We start from the raw sequence: 16,747 nt of genomic DNA, 5'->3' as shown, positions 1-16,747 counted from the left end.
TGGCCCCCGCCTTTGGCCTGTGCAGACAGCAGGGCACTGCCCTTTCCTGCATGCAGCCCCTGCACTGAGCTGCCCTGACCTTGATAAGTTCTGGACATTTTTTCCACAGCAATGCTGAGAACCAGCACAAATTTGGACTGACAGTGARCTACTCTCACTGCCACAGGTGCCTTCAGCTCAACAGCCACAACTTTTGTCTGCCATTGGAGCAGCTCATCAGTTGGGATGGGAATGGGAACAAAAATCAAAATTAGGTTTTTTGGCAAGCACAGGCTTGAGGTGACATGAGGCAAGTACTCAGTGTGTTAAGAGTTGGATTCAAGAGCCATCAGCACCTATCTCACCCTTAGCCATCTTTTCCCCATGCTGCTGATATCTGCTGCCAGCAGTTAAAGGAGCTGCTTCAGAGATCGAGTATTGATACAGTGCAAGAAGAGAATCTAATTTATGAGCAGCCATCCCAAAATAACCCTGACACTGTTCCCAGGACGGACCCCAAGCTCCCCTTACCCTCATATGGTCGAAGGCAATCCCAACCTTCTCGCTGAAGTCCTCGCTGAACAGCGGGATCTTGGCGTACCTCTGACTGAAGTGATTGAGCATGATGAACTCTGCATTCATCTTCATCCCAGTCTGAATGGCCTGGGAGGTTGTGCTGCAAAAGAAACACACCCTGGTCACAGCCAGGCTGGCAGGTACTGCTGCTCTGTGCCCAGGGTCACACCACACCCAGTGACCTCACACCTGCTGAGCACAAGGGCCCCTCTCTCCCGGGCAGCCTGCACTGGTGGAAAGTCTCTGACTTGCACACAGCCCTGAGTGCAGGAAAGCAGCTGTAATTTTGGAGTCTTGCATTTAAGAGCTCTACAAGCTGGGGACAGGCACCTGTCCCGGGAGTGCCAGCACGCCCAGCTCTTGCACTGTGACTCAGGCAATTCCGAGCAGCTGCTCTCGGTCGCCAACATTTGCTGGGGGCAGCACACRGAATCCCTGGCTGCAGTTCTCATTGGAATTTCAGTGAGCTGTGCAGGTATGATGAATCTTGTACCCTCTGAGCTTAGTTCCAAGATGTAACCATGCAAACAGCCTTTCCCTTGGCCTGGTTTGTTTGTAGAGTCACCATGGTCGGCTTGAGAGCTTCCCCATTTTCTCTGGGGATGTTGAGAGGAGCTGTGGTTGTTGAGAGCTGCTGCAATGAACAATATACCATCTTCAGGGTACAGGAGCTGTACACACACCAGAACCTTTGACAGGACTTGGACCCTTCACCACCAGCTTCAAGTGCTACACCCAGCACAGCACCTTTCCCTTCYGAACAGAGACAGACAGCAGAACACACCCCACCTGTGGGTCTTCTCTATAGCTTCTTTTTCCATGCCATCTTCCAGCGTGGCTTCATGGATCAGCAGGTTGGCATTTTTACCTGTGTAAACAATCCCATATTCAGTCTTCAGCTGAAGAATGACCAGTCCCACTGTCTCCAGGAGCCCTCCTGTCCCTYCTCAGCCCCTCACTGTGTGGCAGACACAGCACCAAGGGTTTTGGGGTGCCCACTTTGGATACTGACAGAGGGATACCTTTGTCCAAGACATTCTTCAAGCAGAGGGTTTGTTACCTACCCATTCGTACTAAGGCCATGCAGGGCATTGTATCACCAGAATAAACTACTTTCCAGCCAGACTTGTGGATCATTGAACATGCAAAAGCATTTTTACAGTGCTGGACTTCACAGGTCTGAAACTGAACAAGGATACAAGTGTTAGACCCCAGGTCCCCTTCAGCTACAGAGCCCCCACACTCAGGAACTCACCTCAGCCAGGTCATAGCTCTCTAACAGAGAGCTCATAAACTCCTTGGCTTTGGGTCTGATGTTCTCACAGCCTTTCACCAAAGACTGAGAAGGAATCATTCTGTGGGGGAGGGAAGAAGAGGCAAATAAGGACAGGTACAAAATAAAACCTGATATTCTCTTTAAGCAGACAATTTCTCCTGTTTCTCATTCTCAGTTCGGTGCTTTGGTGCACCTTGGTGACCTGTCTATTTTACCCCTGGTTTTCACTGGTGTCCCTAATCCAATCACTGCTTCCCCATTACCAAACATTCTTTCTTCTACTTGCCCAACTCAATTTTCCTGGGGAGAAAAGGAGCCTGCACATAAGCCTCTGTTAAGCAGCACAACTGAGTAACAAACCCTATCTTGCCCTCTGCAAACTGCACATCCTCATTCTACAGGCAGTGGGAGGAGTCAGAGGCACCTCCAACAAAGGGGTGGGGGAATGGATGACAGGAGTTTGCCTTGAATAAGGACCAAGGACATTTCTGCACACAGAACACTCACTTGATGTCTCCCAGAATCTCCTCACAGTGGTTGTGGTACTCGTGAAGCCAAGGCATGATCTGCTCAGGTGCTACCAGAAACAGAGGGCTGAAAGGCTGACCAAGGGCCGCCTGCAAAAGTGAAGATAGGGGAAAAATCAGTACAAGGTGTACAGCAAGTCAGAGAGAAGAAATGCAAGGGAAAGGCTGGTGCTTCTCCACTACTCCAAAGTTCTCCTCCCCTCACCCCAAGCCAAGTACAGTAGCAGAGAAACATCAGTTCTACTTACAAAAGCTCTGCGCCGCTCCATCAGGATATTCACCAGCCCCTGCAAAGGGAACAAAGGAGAGAGCAAGAGTGGTCAGAAGCATCTGGGGAGGCAGGTAACAACAGTGCTACCACTGCTCAGCAACCCAGAGACAGAACAAACAAGATCTCAAACAAGAAGGAAGAGGGGATTAAGACAGATTCACCAGTGCCTGGGGAATGAATGCAGAGCAGGGCAGCCCCCATTCATGAACTGGAACTACAGCTGAGTCCCAAGGTTCACACCTGCAGAGCCCCTTCCCCTTCCCACAGCTCAACCCACCGAGTGATGATCCGTGTGCATGTGGGACACAAACACAGCCACCAGGTTACACAGCACTTGGTCCACCTGCTCTCCATAGTGGCGGCAGAGCTGTCCAAAGGTTCCTTCTCCACAGTCCAGGAGCAGGGACCGGGTGGCACTGGGCAGAATGACAGATATTTAGCAGCCACTGTAAGAGCTTTCAGCAGGGCCATGCAGGGAGGGGGATCTTTTGGGTTGGAAGGCAGAAGGTCAGAGAGCACTGGGATTTACCTGGTGTTCACCAGCGTGGAACTGACATTGCGGATTTTCATTGGAATTGCAGATCCTGTTCCCAAGAACACAATCTCAGGGTAAGCATCCACATTTCCTAGAGAAAACAAACAAGGATTTGTTAGCAAATGTTCTCCACACACTGCCAAGTCAGACACCATTTAGTTCACGCGCCCAGTAACTCCAGAGCTGCCATGTCCAGAACAGTCATTTTTGTCCCCCTCAGCAGCAGGTCTACAAGGGAAGGCAGAACAAGCCCCACCTCCTCCCAGCTTTATAAGCTCTGAAGGAGTAGTTCACCAAGAGCTTCTTTTTTCCATTACACTGACTCAAGCCCAGTTGCTGATCCATACCTGGTATAGCAGACAGGCTCTCTTTGCACTCCTTCACACGGGTCTGGAAGTCAGGGAGATCCAAGGCTTCACTAACAAATGTGTCAGGATCACAGACAGTCACAGCATCTCTGCAAGAACAGGCCACCTCTCAGGATGGAGCAAGGCAGGAGCCGAAATAGCCCTATTCAGAGCCAAGTGCCAAATTTCTGTGACAAAACAGCTTTAAAATAAGGGGGCAAATGCTCTCTCCATTTTGAGGGGTGGGAGAAGACACAACAACCACGAGTGTGGTGCGTGCCAAAAGGCCTGGTTGGGCTGAGCTAGGCACAGAAAGGATCATTCCACCATAGTGGAAAAGCTCCTGGAACAGCACTGCATCCCGATCCTCTAGTGCTGCCAAGCACTAGAGGGCACTACAAGGCAGCACAGAGGGTCCTGGAAGAGGAGCAGTCATCTAAAGGGATCCAGGTGTCAATGAAAAGTGTAAGGGACCTGTGTCCTGGGCCTGCATCAGAGCATGTGCAGTAYTACAGGCCCTCAAACACCAGAACAGAAAAACTGACACTTTTCTTAGCACCAGCATCCTCCTGTTGTGCCCAACAAAGCCAGAAATTTGAGCCATGGTGGCTGAAATCCCCTTGCCTCCTGTGGCACATGGTCCTTAAGGTTCTCACTGAGCTGCTTCACCTGTTTGCCCAACAGACCAGCAGGAACAAAGTCAGCAACTGTTKAACCACCTGGAGCTTTCATCTCTGATATCAGGCTTTCTAGGTCTTCAGAGGGTAAGAGTTTCACTGGGCTCCCCAGAAACTGTCTCCCTGCCTTCATCTGCTCTGCCATAGCCACAGCTGGGTGCACAGTATGAGTCAAAGCAAAGGACAAAGGACCACAAGGCTACAGGACCAAGGAATAGAAATAACACTCCAAAGCACTGACTGAGTGTTGTTTTCAGTGGCTCAGTCATCCACATACTACAACTTGTCTGAGACATTCAGGAACAGGGACCCAGCCCTCGACACAGTTCCCCCAGCACAGCCACCAGAAAGGATTGGCAGGGGCCTCCCTCACTGAAAAGCTGCTTCAAGCCAACACCCAAAACCTGAGAAGTAAAAGATTCTCACTGACCTCTGCCACTCCTGCTGCGGCCTGAGGTGGTATTTCAGGAGGCACTCCCCTCGTACAATGGGCACTGGGCACACAGCCTCTGCTTCCTGCAAGAGGAGAGTGAGGTGAGACACAGCCTTTGCTCAGGGYACGAGGCACAGGGGGAGGCAGAGCCTGGCCTACCTTGCTCTGRTAGCTGGTGAGCAGAGGGAAGATGTCTGGGTGGATGAGGTTGAGCTGAGTTTGGATCTTGTAGCTGCGTGGGTTGTGCACAGCAGAGGAGTTTTCATTGAGCACCAAGTGCTGAGTCCCAGGCCCAAATCTGTCAGAGGACAATAATGCACAACAGCTTCAGCCCCACGTTGGAGTCAGACACATGTATACACCCAAGTTAAAAATCTCACCTGAGCCAGCAGAGCCCTCTTTTTACAGCTCTTTTACTTYTTGCACCACAAGAACAGGCTGCTGCCAGCAGAGGAACCCAGGGACCACAGGACCACGTACCTCTCCATCCACTGCTGGTAGCGGCTGTCTCGAAGCACTGACTCTGGTGTCATGTGAATAACCAAGGCCACCTGGTTCTCAGGGAGGCCCTCCTGGTACCTGGGACACATTCAAACAGAAAGAATATCTGTGATCAGTCCATGTCCTAGGCATCACCTCGCCTCTCCCACTTTGGTGCTACCAGAAATGCCCCCTGGGGCAGGCAGAGCAGGGATCTTCAGGCTCTGCSTCACCAAAGGCACGAGGCTCAGGCCCACCATCTGCTGAGACCTCCACTATCACCCACAGGCCAGTTCCTCTCCTCCACCAGCAACAACATCTGCAGAGTCCCCAAGAGCCCAAATGCTTCTGCACAAACCCTACAGAGTTGTTATGTGCAGTCCAGGCTTCCAGCCTCCACTGTTCCCCAGGCAGACACCAGTGCACATTCCTGCTCTAGAGGCCCCTGACAGAAAACAGRTCTGTGGCAGTCACAGAACCTCACAGGTCCTGCCTTTCCTAAAAGCCTCAAAATGCACCACCAATCCTTTCCTGCATCTTGAGCTCCTTAATGGTGCCAAAGAGCTCARACATCAGCCATGAGGAACAGCACATCTGGACAAGAACAAGAGCTTCTCTTGGGCAAAGCTCAGCACAGGCATCCTCCCCCAAGCCCTCCAGGAGCCCCAGCCCTACCTTTGGAAGGTCTCGTTCTCACAGACAGCATCCACRAAGCCCTCGTGAGGACACTCCAGCACGAGGAACACTGGACCAGGGTCAGTGGGGGTGCACAGCTCCTCGGGGAACAGCTGCACACAGATACACCATGGTCACAGCACAGCCAACCTGAACACACAGCCCTTCCTGCACCTGTGAGTCCAGCTCCTTCAGTCAGACAGACCCTGGCAGCCCCTCTCTGTGCTTAATAAACCAAGCCAAGGCAGTTCTTGCGCCCCTTCTGATTTCATTACACATACTTGCATTTTGCTCAGTAATAACCAATCCCACCCCTGGCCTCAGAGTAAACCACAGCCTGACCTAAGGAGGGGGAATTCTAGCAATTTCTAGCTTCCCATGACAGATTCAGATGGTGGCAAAGCATGTGTAAGAAAAAAAAGGCTTTATGAAATTCTTGTGACACTGAGATGTGCTGATCCTGTTTCCCAGGTCAGGATCTTCATTTGCAGATCACCCAGGCCRTGGCCAGAGCTGGCTCTGCCTCTTACTCCAGTGTCTGAGAGATTCAGACCCTGGAACTATTGAACTTCTTCTGGTGTCAGAGGTGCACACAGGGTAAGGAGAGATGGCTACACAGGCATTCAATCCTCAGATTAAAAAAATATGCGGGGATTAATTCCACTAACTCACTGCTASACCTGCATCAGCTTTGGGAAGGGGAGATGAAGCAGAACTGCCAAACAGCAAACACCCAGCCATACCCCCACTGGAATTCAGTTTAGAGAGTACTTCTGTAACCACCACCCCAACAGCCCCAGGAATGGTCAGCCATGTTCAGCAACAACCTAGAGCTGGAACAGTCCCAGTACCCACGGGTAGGCAAAGCATTCTGCACAAAAGCTTGTCACCCTGGGAGTCCAGGGTGAAGGAGAGTGACAAAGCCACACAGAAGCACAGACACATCTTACCTCTCTGCCTTCAAAAGTGATSCTCTCTCCATTTTTGAGAGCTGTAATKATGGGAAGGATGGCTGGAGTTCCCCTGAAAACAAGGCCACAGAAATATTTAGCTTGCCAACATCCCAGTGCCTGCTGCTGCCCCGTGCCCCAGGCTGGGCTCTCATACTCACACTGGCAGGCCCATCTCCTGTGCYTTTGCTGCCAGGAATTTCCCCTTCCTCGGGTGAATCTGGAAAGAGTAAAACAGAATTATYACTCAAATAAAGAGGGACAGGAAACAAGATCCACGTATTGCCAGATTAAGGGTTTCTCCCCAAGCAAAGGGAATATTTTTTTCCCTTCTCAGTTCCACAGACACTACTACAATTTACTCCAAAAAGCTTTTCTGGTTTCTAGAAGCTGCTGCTTCTTGCTCCCCTCTTTAGCCAAGCAAGCACAAAACCCTGCCCTCTTCTGAGGATTAAGCAAGAATGGAACCTTCACACTCATAACCACTGCTCTGTGCTCAAAAACGCCTCCAGTTTTACACATTCCTACTCATGCTGCAGCAACACTGACATTTGAAAAGCAGAAACACATTACAGCTTCAAAGCCCTACTTTAAAACGCTGTTTCCAGTTAAATCTCTGTAGCAAGATGACATTAGGAAGCATTTTCTTACAGAGGGTGGTCAATGTCCCAAGTTTGCCATTTTCTTACAGAGGGTGGTCAATGCCCAAGTTTGCTTAAGAGATGTTTGGACAATATTCTTAATAATATGTTTTAAATTTTGGGCAGCCTGCAGTGGCCAGGCAGTTGGACTGGATAGTCCAGTCCTGGAAGTGTTCAAAGGGCTCGGAACAATCTGGTTTACTGGAAGGTGTTCCTGCCCATGGCAGAGGGTTGAATGGAATGATCTTTGAGGTATCTTCCAACTCAAGCCATGCTGTGGTTGCAGATGATCACYGAAGCACTCTGTTCTATTCTCTAATCTGGTCTGTGTTGGTTTAGAGACSCTGTGCCCAAACTTACTTTACAAAGAAAAGCCGTCACCAGATCAGGATGTCTACTCACACACTTCTGCTCATCACCTTTCAAAAGAAAGCAAAACTACTAAAAATCATCACTCACTGTCATTTWAAAAAAAAATAAAACMTGCCMAAATTTGCTAAAGCATTAACAGAAACATTATTCAGTTAACTTGGAGCCCCACAGCAATATGTTACAAATACCCAAGGCCAGAGAGCCCATGGCTTCAGATACAAGAAACCAAACTGAAGCCCAAGATGGAAAAATAATCARCCCAGCATCCACCTGTAATTAAAGCAAAAAGGCTGGAGCTTCCACCCCAGCCAGAAGCAAACTACTACAAGGACTAATCAAACCGAGCAGCAATCACGTCCAATTTCTAGGACTTATAAGTTCTGTATCAAGTTCCAGCGTACCAGAACACTTTCTGCTCCATGGAATCATCCAGCTGAGCTTCTCTACAGACCTAACTTCCAGAGTAAATGGCTCAGAGGACAAATTCATATCCTAAATTTGGCTACATCTCTTTAAAGTTGAAAAGGCCATTCCATGTGTTTCACCTGTTTTCTTTGGGCTTTCTTCTCCCTTTTCTTCCTCCAAGCTTTGCTGTGCAGCTCTTGGGGATCCAGGCCCTGTGACCCCTTYAGGGCTATTTCCACCTCGGGGTGATGCTCCAGGACTCTGGGGGGATGCACTTTCAGCAGCCAGTGATTTTGCTGTCCSAAATCCAATAAAAGCAAAGATCACTCAATCAAAAGAAACAAGATAAGAAAASCAGAAGCATTCCCCCTTCCATGACAGTCAGGTTAAAACTGCACCAGAATACAGAGCTCCTCCCCRCAGCCTAGCCTGCACTTACATACTCCAGTCACTTATTTCAGGAGCCACCCTTCATCCAAGTCCTTCTCCCCAAACTGTTAAACTCTGTCAAGTCTGCCCTGCACCCTCAGTATGATATTTTCCAGCATGAAGAACTCAGCTGGCTGAGAAAGCCAAATTCATGGATGTCTGACATGTCATTCCATCCACCCACAYTTAAAGAAATCAGCCAAGGCCCTGACTCAGCAGGTCTTGTTATTTGAAYGAGATCCTTCTCCTGAGAAATGCAAATTAATAAACTTCTGCTTACTCAGGCTGGCAAACAGAAGCTGCTCCTTGAACCTTCATTGTGCTTACTGAGCACGTGCTTCCCCTGTCTCTCTGCAGCACCACGTGCTCACCTGTCAGAGGTATTTGGTAGACAGTCATTGTCTCATCCTTGTATTCAGGCTCTGTGTGCAATTGCACAGCTGGGAAGAGATAAAAAAACCACCATTAACAAGTGCATAAACAGAGATTCACACTCTTCAAGAATATAAATCAGAAAAATGTCTTTGTCTTTCTTAAACATAACCTGCTGAATGTTCCCCTTTCCTTTCTCTGCCCAACTGCAAACCCCAATGAATAATTCAAGTTTTAAAAGCTCATCAATACCACAGTGAGCAAGTTCACTGGCAGACTCTGGAAGAAAACTGCCTTCACAGAGTTTTAAAACCAAACACTGTCTGTATCAGCCAGCCTGGCAGGCCCTGATCAGAAACAGAGCTGGAAACACTGTTGTGAGAGGTTTAACAATGTATCAGAGCAAAACAATTGTTTAAAACTTCCTCTGACTGGATCTAAACCCCAGGCACTTATTCTGAAGGTGTTACAGGTCAATGCAACATTGGCTTCAGATGAAACAAAAAGTTACAAGTTCCTTTGCTACACATYCCTGATCTACGTACCTAAATCCATCCTTTTCAGGGGCCCAGGAAAGAGGCGAATGGCTTTCAAGTAGTTTTGCTGGAAGAGAAACATAGCAGTATTTATCAGTACATCAGGAGGTGGCACAGGCAGTGCCATGACAATTCCAGCAGCTACAGGCTCTTTTCAATGAAGGCAAARGTTCAACACCCAGTCAGACAAATCTGGGCAGCTCAGGCAACCCTGGGCAGGTGTTCCACCTCTGGTAGGCACCATGCCCTTAGAAAGAGAAAGAACCACTGTCCACACCCCTTCCATCCATATAATTAGTCAGCAGAAACTGCAAGGAAATAAAACAATGCTGAGGACTGCAAATTTTCAGCCCAGACGTGCCATTAGGCTGGCAAGGACCATCTTAAACAGGAGATCAGAGACTGTTTCTAKTAATACCAAATGGGGAGGGAGCAAAGTGTGGCAAATGAGTGTGCTTGAGATCGCCCAAAAAAAGGAAACAAAGATCCTCCCTTCTCCCAAGAGCTGATTTATCAGGATGTGACATTACAAGACAAGAGCAGAAGAATTCTGCTGTCCTGTAACTGAAGAGATTTGGATCTTGAAGCAGCCCTTAGGGCTGACACTAACTTGGATGAGTATTTCAAACTAGAATAAAGATTCACTTTGCCACCAGCGCTCCCAATTCCAGGGTGAGCTTTATCATTTCAAGGGTTTTCTCTCCCTTCTGCAACTTCCCATACTTACCAGCTTTGGTGGCCCCAGGAACATACATCTCTGAAGCCCTATAGCCTTCAGTGTGAGAATCATGCCTAAAAGCAAGCAGGGAAACAGCTTTATCACAGCCCCAGTAACTGCTGGTAGATCCAAAAATAAAGATTCCTCTCTGCTTGGCCAGTCCATGAAGGCCAGAACTGAACGTGGACCTAAATTCAGTTTTGCCTCAGCTTTGTGGCAGTTTTAACAAGTCACTTGCCGCTGCAGATAAGGAAAATATCTACACATCTTCATAGTATTAATCTGGAGCAAGGCACTTGAACAGATTGGTAATCTCCTCCTTTTCTTGGAGATTTCCAGAATTTTAATGGACAAAATCTGAAGCTACCTGTTCTAACCCCATCCTGCTTTGAGGACAGTGGTGGACTCAGACCAGCCTCATTAATGAACAGTTCCCTGCTGRCAACACTGGTAACACCTTCTGCTCCAGGAGATTTTGGAAAGCTAAAGCCAGACATGCTGGGCAGGCAGGGCCTGTCCCACCACGTGTCTGCACTGCCGCAGAGCCCACACAGCGGCTGGAAGCACCACAGAGCCACACGTACAGCCCAGCCCTCTGACAGCAATGTCGCTGTCCCCACCGCTGCCTGACACACGCCGCATCGGGAACCTCGCAAAGACCCGAGAGCTGCTGGCTCCCCCCACTCACCSGGCAGCCCCCCGACGTTGGCCCAGGACACGCGGCTGAGGAAGATGCTGTCCAGGTGGGAAATCTTCAGCCTGCGGAGCAGACGGGGGTGAGCAGGGGCCGATCCAGCCCGGGCTGTCCCCCCCGCGCTGTCGCACTTACTTGTGCTCCTGCATGGCGCGCTGGGTGCCCTCGCCGCAGTTGAACAGATACCTGTGCAGAAAGGGGCGTCAGGGAGGGCCCGGGAGCAGACACCCGGTCCCGGTCCCGACCCCTGCACTCACCGGTTGAACTCGGAGAACACGTACACGGCAGCCCCCGCGTCGCGGCTCCCGGCCCCCACAACCTGCACGTACACCGTGTTGGGTCCCGCCAGGCCCGTGCCCGCGTTCTTCCGCCGCTCGCGGGCCCACACGTGCCGGGGCACGTCCTTGGGCCGCCGCGCCGGCCGCGCCGCCGAGGTGCCCTCGGACATGGCCCAGCCGCGGGAGGAGCCGGCCCTGACCAGGACCCCGATCCCGATCCCGATCGCGATGCGGGTGCCGGTGCCGGACCCCGCCCGCCGCCACACGAGCCCGCGGCCCGGCGGCAGCGCCCGCGCCAGCGCCCACATCCGCGTGCACCCGCCCCGCGGCCAATCGGCGCCAGCGCCCCCGCCCCGCGTGACCAGGGCAGCCAATGAGAAATGAGGAATGCCGCCGGTCGGCCCGCCCCCTCGCCACGTGACACGGGCAGACCAATGGGGAGCGCGGATCCTCAGCAGCCGCCCCGCCCCCTGAGCGCCTAGACCGCTGTCACGTGACCGGGACTGCCGCGCGCTGCTTGTGGGCTCCGGGCCCGGCCATTCCCGGCCCGACAATTCCCGGGATGCCTGGTCATTCCCACGGTTCTGTCCGGTCATTCCCACGGTTCTGTCCGGCCCGGCTATTCCTGACCGGGCCATTCCCGGGATTCTCTTCCCGGCCACTCCCAGGATGGCCGGTCATTTCAGGGATTCTGCCCGGCCCGACCATTCCCGGGATTCTCTTCCCGGCCATTCCTGGCCCGGCCATTCCCACGGTTCTGCCCAGCCCGGCCATTCCCGGTATTCTCTTCGTGGCCACTCCCGGGATGCCCGGTCATTCCCGAGGTTCTGCCCAGCCCGGTCCTTCCCGGGGTTCTGTCCGGCCCGGCCATTCCCGAGATTCTCTTCCCGGCCCAGCCATCCCCGGGATTCTCTTCCCGGCCCCTCCCGGGATTCCCGGTCATTCCCGGGGTTCTCTTCCTAGCCACTCCCGTGTTTGGCCCGGCCATTGCCGTGGTTCCACCCTGGTGCTGCTGGGACCGGAGCCCCGCTGGCGCTGACCCGAGTGCCCCGCTGGACTCCGCACATCCCATTCCCACCGTCAGACCCGCTTGCCTCGCCGGCCCCAGCCCAGGTTTCCCACGGCAGTCTCGGATGTCTCGTCCCATAAAGCCATTTATTCCCAGCTCAGTGACACGGACACAGCCCGAGCTGGTGCCTCCGAGGAGGGACATCAAACGGAACCCTCGGGGTTTTGTCCCCTCACAATCTCCTCGCTCGCAACTCTGGCTCTCCCTGCCGAGCCCTCAGCCCCACCGTGTCCCTCAGTGTCCCTCCCCCGGCTGTGCCATGGTGGGGACACAGCTGAGCCCATCCCTGCACCGGCGGAACAGAAGCAGCAAGTTAAAGTGCAGGTCTCCTCGACCTCTTCTTGAGGAAGCCCGTCCCAGTGTTTGATCTCCTTCTCTGTAAGGAAATGCTTCCGAATGTCAGTAGGAYGTTTCATCTCGCTAAGGAGATTTAATTAGAGACAGTGTTTACAAGTAGGGCTTTGAAGCTGTAATGTGTTTCTGCTTTTCAAATGTCAGTGTTGCYGCAGCATGMGTAGGAATGTGTAAAACTGGAGGTKTTTTTGAGCACAGMGCAGTGGYTATGAGTATRCAGGTTCCATTCTTGCTTAAYCCTCAGAAGAGGGCAGGGTTTTGTGCTTGCTTGGCTAARGAGGGGAGCAAGAAGCAGCAGCTTCTAGAAACCAGACAGTCTAGAAAAGCTTTTTGGAGTAAATTGTAGCAGTRGATGTAGAATTGAAAAGGGGAAGAATGTTCCCTTGACTTGKGGAGAAACTCTTAAYCTGGCAATACGTGGATCTTGTTTCCCATCCCTCTTTATTGAGTGAAAATTCTGTTTTACTCTTTCCAGATTCACCCGAGGAAGGGRAAATTCCTGGCAGCAAAAGCACAGGAGATGGGCCTGCCAGTGTGAGTATGAGAGCCCAGCCTGGGGCACGGGGCAGCAGCAGGCACTGGGATGTTGGCAAGCTAAATRTTTCTGTGGCCTTGTTTTCAGGGGAACTCCAGCCATCCTTCCCATCATTACAGCTCTCAAAGCCAGGCAGGGCCAAGCTGGGGCAGGTCCCCACTCAGAGGTGCTGTCCCTCTCCTCAGTGGCTGGACAGGGCTGGCCTGGCCTGACCTCACCCCTCTGGACCTCAATGACCCTGTGATTCCCCAGGCTCCCCCTTTCCCTGCTACTCTTCTCCAACAGGAGCCCATTCGGGACCTGTGTACAAACAGGCTGCAGCTCTGTTTATTTTTGAGCTCTCCAAACGCAGTGTGAGCTCTCATGGGGCTTTTGTTCACTTYAAAACGAGCCACTTGATGTTATTATAACCAGAGTATTCCAATGTAAACAACCCTGACCATCAGTATCCCTGAGTTCCAAAGAAAAACCTTATCTTTCCCAGTGCTTTGCTTTCCAAACACTTTCTCTCTTTATTCTTAGTGCCAATGTTCTTCTCTTTCTCTTCCAGTGATCCTTTCAGTCAGGACCTCTCTAAACCCCAGATCCTGCCATGGTGTTTACAGCTGTTCTGTCAGTCTTTGTTCAGACCTGTAATTCCCTTTGTATTCTCCTGACTATCATCCTTTGCAACAGCTCAAATGAGCAGGGTAGTTTTCCCTGGTTTTCCTCACTTTTGTGTGACATAAAAGGTTTGTTCCTTTGAGTAGCAAACTCTTTTTTTTCACACACATTTCGCACGTTACAGTGCTGCAGCCTAGAGCTCACTGATGGCACTTGCCTTTGTTCCCCACCTGAGAAGGGAAACTTTGGTTTAGATCTCAAACTCTTGGCTGGGGCAGCCTCACTTCGAGTCTTTAGGGCAGTCTTGGGCACCACAACATAAGAAAGATCTGAAGCTCCTAGACAGTGTCAGGAAGAAGGACACAAAGAAGATGGGGCAGGGCTTTGAGGGGCCATATGAGGAGTAGCCGAGGGCACTGGGTTTGTTCAGAGGGGCAGAGGAGATGGAGGTCAGACCACACCAGGGGCTGCAACTCCTCCCAAGGGCAGCTCTGAGCTCTGCTCCCTGGGACAGGGACAGAACCCAGGGAATGGCTGGAGCTGAGCCAGGGCAGGGTCAGGTTGGAGAGCAGGGAAAGGTTCTTCTGTCCCCAGAGGGTGCTGGCACTGCCCAGGCTCCCCAGGGAATGGTCCCGGCCCCGAGGCTGCCAGAGCTCCAGGAGCGTTTGGGCAGCGCTGCCAGGGATGGACAGGGGGGGATTGTTGGGAGGTCTGGGCAGGGACAGGGGCTGGACTGGATGATCTCTGTGGGTCCTTTTCCACTCAAGAGACTGTGATACTGTGATTCTGTGATTTTTAAATTGCTCCCACATAAATGCTGGAGTTTCCAAAGGCAAGTGCTCTCTGCACATTCTTGCTCCACTGCTTCATCCATCCTTCCCCTGGCAGTACTTTTCTGGTCAGGTGAATGAGGAAGCATGAAAATACCTTTTTTGTGCTTAATACATATTTGAAATACTTTTGGGAACACAGGAGTTTTCTTAGGGCTCTGACCAGCTGGCATGGGGGTTCCAGCCAATGTTTCTTTAGTGGGTGAAGTAACTAAGAAGGTGTGTGGTATTTTTCATCAAATGAACTCTGGCAATTCTGTCTAATCTTGCTGACTTGGGGTTATGTGCACAGTCAAGTGCAGAGAGCTGTGACTTCACTTCTGCAGAGTGACAGAACTSCTTGCAATACCTCATCAATCTTATGAAGATTTCACTGGAAGTGCATAAAACCCCTGAACCTGATCAGAGGCTCACAACAACAGCATGAATGCTSTTTACTGTTAAGGCCCTAAAGTGCCCTGCATCTCACATTGGGGCAGGAATTTCAAAGATTGCATCCTGGTTCAGGAAGAAATGGCTTTTGYTTCACAGTTTTGGTCCTTGTCTTGGGTGTGAGTTGTCCCATCCTGACAGGTGGGTTGGTGGATAAGCAGGGACATCCCTGAGTTCAGTCCCTGCAGTGCCTGTGAAGGGGATGACTGAGGGGGGCTCCTTCCCTGTGCTGGCAGCTGGTCAGCTCTGCAGCTGCTGTCACAGTGCAACCAGCAGGGCCCTGAGGGGGCCTCTGGCACAGGGAGGACATGGAGCTGCTGGACCCAGGCCAGAGGAGGCCACCAAGATGACCAGAGGCATGGAGTACCTCTCATATGACAAAAGGCTGAGAGAATTGAGATTGTTCAACCCGGAGAAGAGAAGCTTCGGGGTGACCTTATTGTGACCTTCCACTACCTAAAGGGACCCTATAGGAGAGAGACTGTTTTCAAAGGCCTGGAGTGACAGGACAAGGGAGAATCACTTCAAAAATCTATTTAGATTGGATGTTAGGAATAAATTTTTTCCTGTGAGGGTTGGAAGGCCTTGGCACAGGGTGCCCAGAGAAGCTGTGGCTGYCCCATCCCTGGCAAGGCCAGGCTGGACATTGGGGCTTGGAGCAGCCTGGGACAGTGGAAGGTGTCCCTGTCCATGGCAGGGGTTGGAATGAGGTGAACTTTAATGTYCCTTTCAACCCCACCATTCTGGAATTCTGTGACACTCCAGAAGCACAGCATCTCCTGGGAGAGCTCTCCCAATCCTTTTACAGTAAAAGCTAAATTACAGTCCAATTTCCCCTGAAAGCYTCACTCCCCATGGCAGTGTGCAGAGATCACACACAACAACCACCCCAAACTTGGGGAGTCATCACAAACCCCGCGCTGCCTTGGGGCTGAGGGAAACGCTCTCAWCTGGCCCATAATGCTTCAATAACCCACAGTAATGCAGAGTTTGGGTAACTAACTCAGCTGCAGTGATAGCATCAGCCGTGCCACAAAAGAGATTTAAAAGTAATAACCTGACAGACCCCAYGAACAGACAAGGGAGGATCATTATCTCTGCGAGTTTCCCAAGGTGATAGTGATGCTTCCCTTTGTTTGCTAACAGGGACTGTGTATTCCACCGATTATCATCATCCCCTGGAGTCTGGGTTTTATTAGAAGAGCAGGTTTATGTATAGATTAAAAGCAGCACAGGACAATATGGAGAGTTTGGTGTGTCAGTGGTTCATAAAGATAAGCAGTCTGGTCAAGATAAGAAGCACAATTAGTGGAAAGCAGAAGATCTTGAGTTCAAAGCAATAACCCCATGATGCTGGTTCCAGGCATAGAGAATCCCCAAAGACAGCGGGCATCAAGAGAGGACACTGAGGGACAGGTCTGGAGCCTGCCAGAGGCTGCTCATGGCTTCCAGAGATGGGGACATCACCCTGAGCCAGGAGGGTGTGCAGCAGGGTCTGGGGTTCAGTGCACACTCCATCCACAAACTGGAATAGCTGCAGAGTGTGGACAGCTCAGAGCCTCTCCCTGAAGGTGCCTCAAGGCTGGGCCCACCACTGGACAGGACCCTGCCCCTGAGGAGTGACAGCAATTATCAGCATCACCTCAACATGGGAAGGACTTCCCTGTAGGCACAGCATGATCTTGGGGCATGGACACTCCATCAGGCTGTCCCAGACCCCCTTTCCCAATGCCCTTTGGGCCAGACATACTCC

General features: G+C 51.4%; 1 protein-coding gene across 1 annotated transcript; it reads right to left on the bottom strand.

Moving 5' to 3' along the window:
- Positions 1–303: 303 nt before the first annotated feature.
- ELAC2 (elaC ribonuclease Z 2) lies at positions 304–11,515 on the bottom strand. The gene is made up of 23 exons (XM_057378627.1): positions 11,151–11,515; positions 11,029–11,079; positions 10,888–10,958; positions 10,209–10,273; positions 9,491–9,548; positions 8,945–9,013; positions 8,285–8,440; positions 7,728–7,786; positions 6,888–6,946; positions 6,727–6,799; positions 5,777–5,889; positions 5,102–5,200; positions 4,781–4,919; positions 4,619–4,704; positions 3,512–3,621; positions 3,159–3,255; positions 2,907–3,045; positions 2,607–2,645; positions 2,339–2,448; positions 1,811–1,910; positions 1,620–1,740; positions 1,345–1,423; positions 304–655 (listed from the first exon to the last, which is right to left on the bottom strand). Exons 1-23 carry the CDS (start codon positions 11,477–11,479, stop codon positions 319–321), a joined length of 2,559 nt encoding a protein of 852 aa, XP_057234610.1. The 5' UTR covers positions 11,480–11,515; the 3' UTR covers positions 304–318.
- Between the last annotated feature and the right edge of the window lie 5,232 nt (positions 11,516–16,747).

This window comes from Malurus melanocephalus, unplaced genomic scaffold, assembly GCF_030028575.1.
Source record: "Malurus melanocephalus ecotype Western Australia unplaced genomic scaffold, MMel_1.1 scaffold_368, whole genome shotgun sequence".
NCBI lineage: Eukaryota > Metazoa > Chordata > Aves > Passeriformes > Maluridae > Malurus > Malurus melanocephalus.
This window is presented reverse-complemented; position numbering and strand designations above follow the sequence as displayed.